The sequence below is a fragment of the Leptodactylus fuscus genome, chromosome 7 (genome assembly GCF_031893055.1).
Source record: "Leptodactylus fuscus isolate aLepFus1 chromosome 7, aLepFus1.hap2, whole genome shotgun sequence".
Taxonomy (NCBI): Eukaryota; Metazoa; Chordata; class Amphibia; order Anura; family Leptodactylidae; genus Leptodactylus; species Leptodactylus fuscus.
In genome coordinates this window covers 140219312-140222827 of record NC_134271.1, presented here as the reverse complement: position 1 = coordinate 140222827, position 3516 = coordinate 140219312, and the positions used below count along the sequence as shown (strand labels likewise).

The 3516-nt window shown below is 40.9% G+C and overlaps 1 protein-coding gene across 1 annotated transcript; it reads left to right on the top strand.

Annotated features, from left to right (window-relative positions):
- Positions 1–288: 288 nt before the first annotated feature.
- On the top strand, positions 289–1224 carry LOC142213011 (olfactory receptor 5AP2-like). The gene has a single exon (XM_075281155.1). It carries the CDS (start codon positions 289–291, stop codon positions 1222–1224), a length of 936 nt encoding a protein of 311 aa, XP_075137256.1.
- Positions 1225–3516: the final 2292 nt, after the last annotated feature.

Genomic DNA, 3516 nt, shown 5'->3' with positions numbered 1-3516 from the left:
TCACCCACAAAATTCTATGAAGAGGGGAGGAGGAGGCTGATATTTGATGTATTGCCTTTATTACAGAATCTTATCTAGTAATGTTTAAAGAGCTCCCTCTCCTTATGTGTGGTGGCATGTAGTAACTGCAGTTCTTTGTGTTTTTGTCTTCTCCAGCAGCTTTCCCACCCCCCCCCCCCCACCCCCCCCCTTGACTAATATGTAAAAAGTAACTCTGCTTGATAGAGGAGTGAAAATACCATAACTGCTTCATCTCTTGGCTACCATTCCCCAGACACAAAACATCTAATGGAAAACTTAAATCAAACATCTCCAAGAAGATTCATGCTCCTTGGCCTATCCGATGTCCCATATCTCCAGATCATCTGCTTTATAGTCTTCTTAATAATATACATAACAACATTATTGGGAAATGTCCTATTGATCATTGTGGTCAGGGTCAATACAAAACTTCACACCCCCATGTACTTTTTCTTGAGTATTCTCTCCATGATAGACATCTGGTTCTCCTCCACCACTTTACCTACAATTCTGAAAAACACTCTATCCAAGGACAGAAGTATTTCTCGGGTGGGATGTGCCCTTCAAATGTATTTCCATTTGTCGTTGGGGGCCGCAGAATGCGTCCTTCTCGCTGTCATGGCCTACGACCGGTTTGTAGCCATCTGTAGGCCATTGCACTACCAAACAATTATTAACAAGAAGATGTGTATTTGTTTGGCTTCCATACCATGGGGTATTGGATTTGGTAATGCCACCGTTCATGTGCCACTCACTTTCCAGCTTCCCTTTTGCAAAACCAACCATGTCAACCACTTCTTCTGCGAGATGCCTCCTTTCTTTCTAATCTCCTGCAAAGATACTCGCTTCAATGAGATAGCCATGAACGTTGCGGCACAGATCTTTGTCTTATGTGCTTTCTTTTTTATATTAATCTCTTACATCAACATCATCTCCAGCATCTTCAAGATACGCTCTACTCAAGGAAGAGAAAAAGCTTTCTCCACATGTGCCTCCCACCTCACCGTGGTGTCTCTGTACTATGGCGCCATTATCTTCATGTACCTAAAGCCTCGCTCCGCATACTCTCCTGAGATAGACAAGGCGGTGTCCATTGTGTATACAGCGGTGACTCCAATGTTGAACCCCATCATCTACAGCATGAGGAACAAAGATGTTAAAGACACAATCAGACTTAAGCTTCTTAGGCATTCAAACCATTGAGACAAGATGTTTCCTCTTAATTTTCTGCCGGCGTATTCGACCACAGGATTGCCGCAACGGAATGCTTATGCAGGCCCAGATGAATGGGACTACACAGCAATGATTACCAAACTGCAGAATCTGTGGCTTATCAGCCACGGAATATATGACGAGATCGAGTAGGATTCCAATTATTTCCACGTCCTATTTCCACGTCCTCTCCCTTTGAGAGCAACTGGAGACATATTCGGGCAGATTCATATCTGTGAACTTAACCTAGGGGGGAGTTCTTTGAATTTTGTTTACTTTATTTAGTTTTGCTTTTTTTTTTTTTTTTTTTTGTACATGATGAGCCCCATATAGGGATCACAATGTACATTTATCTTTCCTATCAGTATGTCTTTGTACAATGGGAGGAAATCCATGCATACACGGGGAGAACATACAAACTCCTTGCAAATGTTGTTCCTGGCGGGATTCGAACCCAGGACTCCAGTACTGCAATGCTAACCACCGAGCCACCGCGTTACCCATATTTAGTTTTGCTTATATAAAATCCAATGCATAAATTTCAGGCAGGAGTGGAAAAAATGCTGCTGTGTAAGAATTATTATAAAAAATAAGTGTTAATAGTTTATTTTTGTCAATGCAATGCAATGCAAAGTGAATAGACAAAAGAAAAATCCAAATCCCATCAATATTTGGTGTGACCCTTTCTTTCCATCAATTCTTCTCGGTACACTTGCAGACATTTTTTGAAGGAACTCGACAGTGAGGAACTAAGCAGATATCTTCTATGGACACAGGCTTGGGTGAATCCTCTTATCTCTTCATGTAATCCAAGACAGACTCAGTCTTGAGTCCCAAATGACCACGGAATAACCCTTCCAAGGATGGATGGCTACACAATAAGGCGCTGCGCTAAATCTGGCTAAAAGTAAAAATGGGGTTTATTGGAAAGAAACAACTTTACACACAACGCTTTTCAGAGCGTTTCGGGGAGTCACACCCCTTTCTCAAGTGATAAGTAACGAGAAAAAACTGAAGGATCCTATGATAGAACAGATAAGGATCCGTCATAGAAACCAACAAAATAAATTCCATAGAAAATATAAAAAAAAGTTCCATAAAATAATACAAATAAATGCATTAAACTGAATGGTCTTGGTTACTGTAATAATGGTGAAGCATCTTTGAAGGCTCATGTTGAACCTTTAACGATACCTGTTTTTGGACATGTATTATGGACACATAATGTAATAATCTTAATTATCCCGTATGTTTTACTGCAAATGTGTTGCATCCAGTTGCAACAACATAAAATGATCGATGTAAATGTAAATAAATATCCCATGGAAATCAGATCTGGGTTTGAATCAATATTTTTGTACGTTTATACCTTTCTATTTTGTATGTTGCAAATACTAAATTTTCCTTGCTACTAAGTGCTGACAGCTCAATGTAACCAAAGATGGCGCCGACATCCTGCTTGCCACACCCTATGGCCGATGACTGAGGCTGAAACTGAGGCTGTACTTGATTGTACGTCAGAATCAAGGGCTAATGGGGGATGGACGGCTCAGGCATGTCAGAGAAGCTTCATACCATACTATGCATTAACCCTCCCGTAGGCAACGGAATAGGGTCCCAAACCTTCAAATCCAATATAATATAGATTCCACTCCAGACAGAATTTGTTGCAAGATCCATTTGACTTGGTGCATGTGAATAAGTAGAGTACCGTGCAAATAATGCAGTGACGTTTCGGCCCTATTATGGTCTTCCTCAGACTCAAGATATAGACACGTGTTGCCTGTGATGAATGATCACCAAGTAAGTCAATCTAGCACATCTATATCGTATATTTGGGGGTATATGAGGAACTCATATAGAATAATAAAGTTATGGCTCCAGCACCACACCGCATAAAAGGCTTGATGGTATGGTCTTGGAGATATCACAGAGGCTTTGGTAGAGGATGATACAACATAGCTCCAACTTGGGACCGCATGGATGGACTTAGAGATGTAGTCTAGGGGATATCATGGATTATGAAGTTGAGTACCCACGGCTTCACACATACAGGTCCCTTAAATTATGTTTGGGAAGAGGGGGGGGGTTGTCCTTGTCCCTGGGGCTCAGTGGCGTGCCTATGGTGTTAATTAACTTGCAAAGTGAACGGATAAAAGAAAAATTGAAATAGCATCAATATTTAGTGTGACCTTTTCTTTCCATCAATTCTTCTCAGTACACTTGCAGACAGTTTTTGAAGGAACTCAGCAGTGAGGTTGTTTCAGAAATCTTGGAGAACTA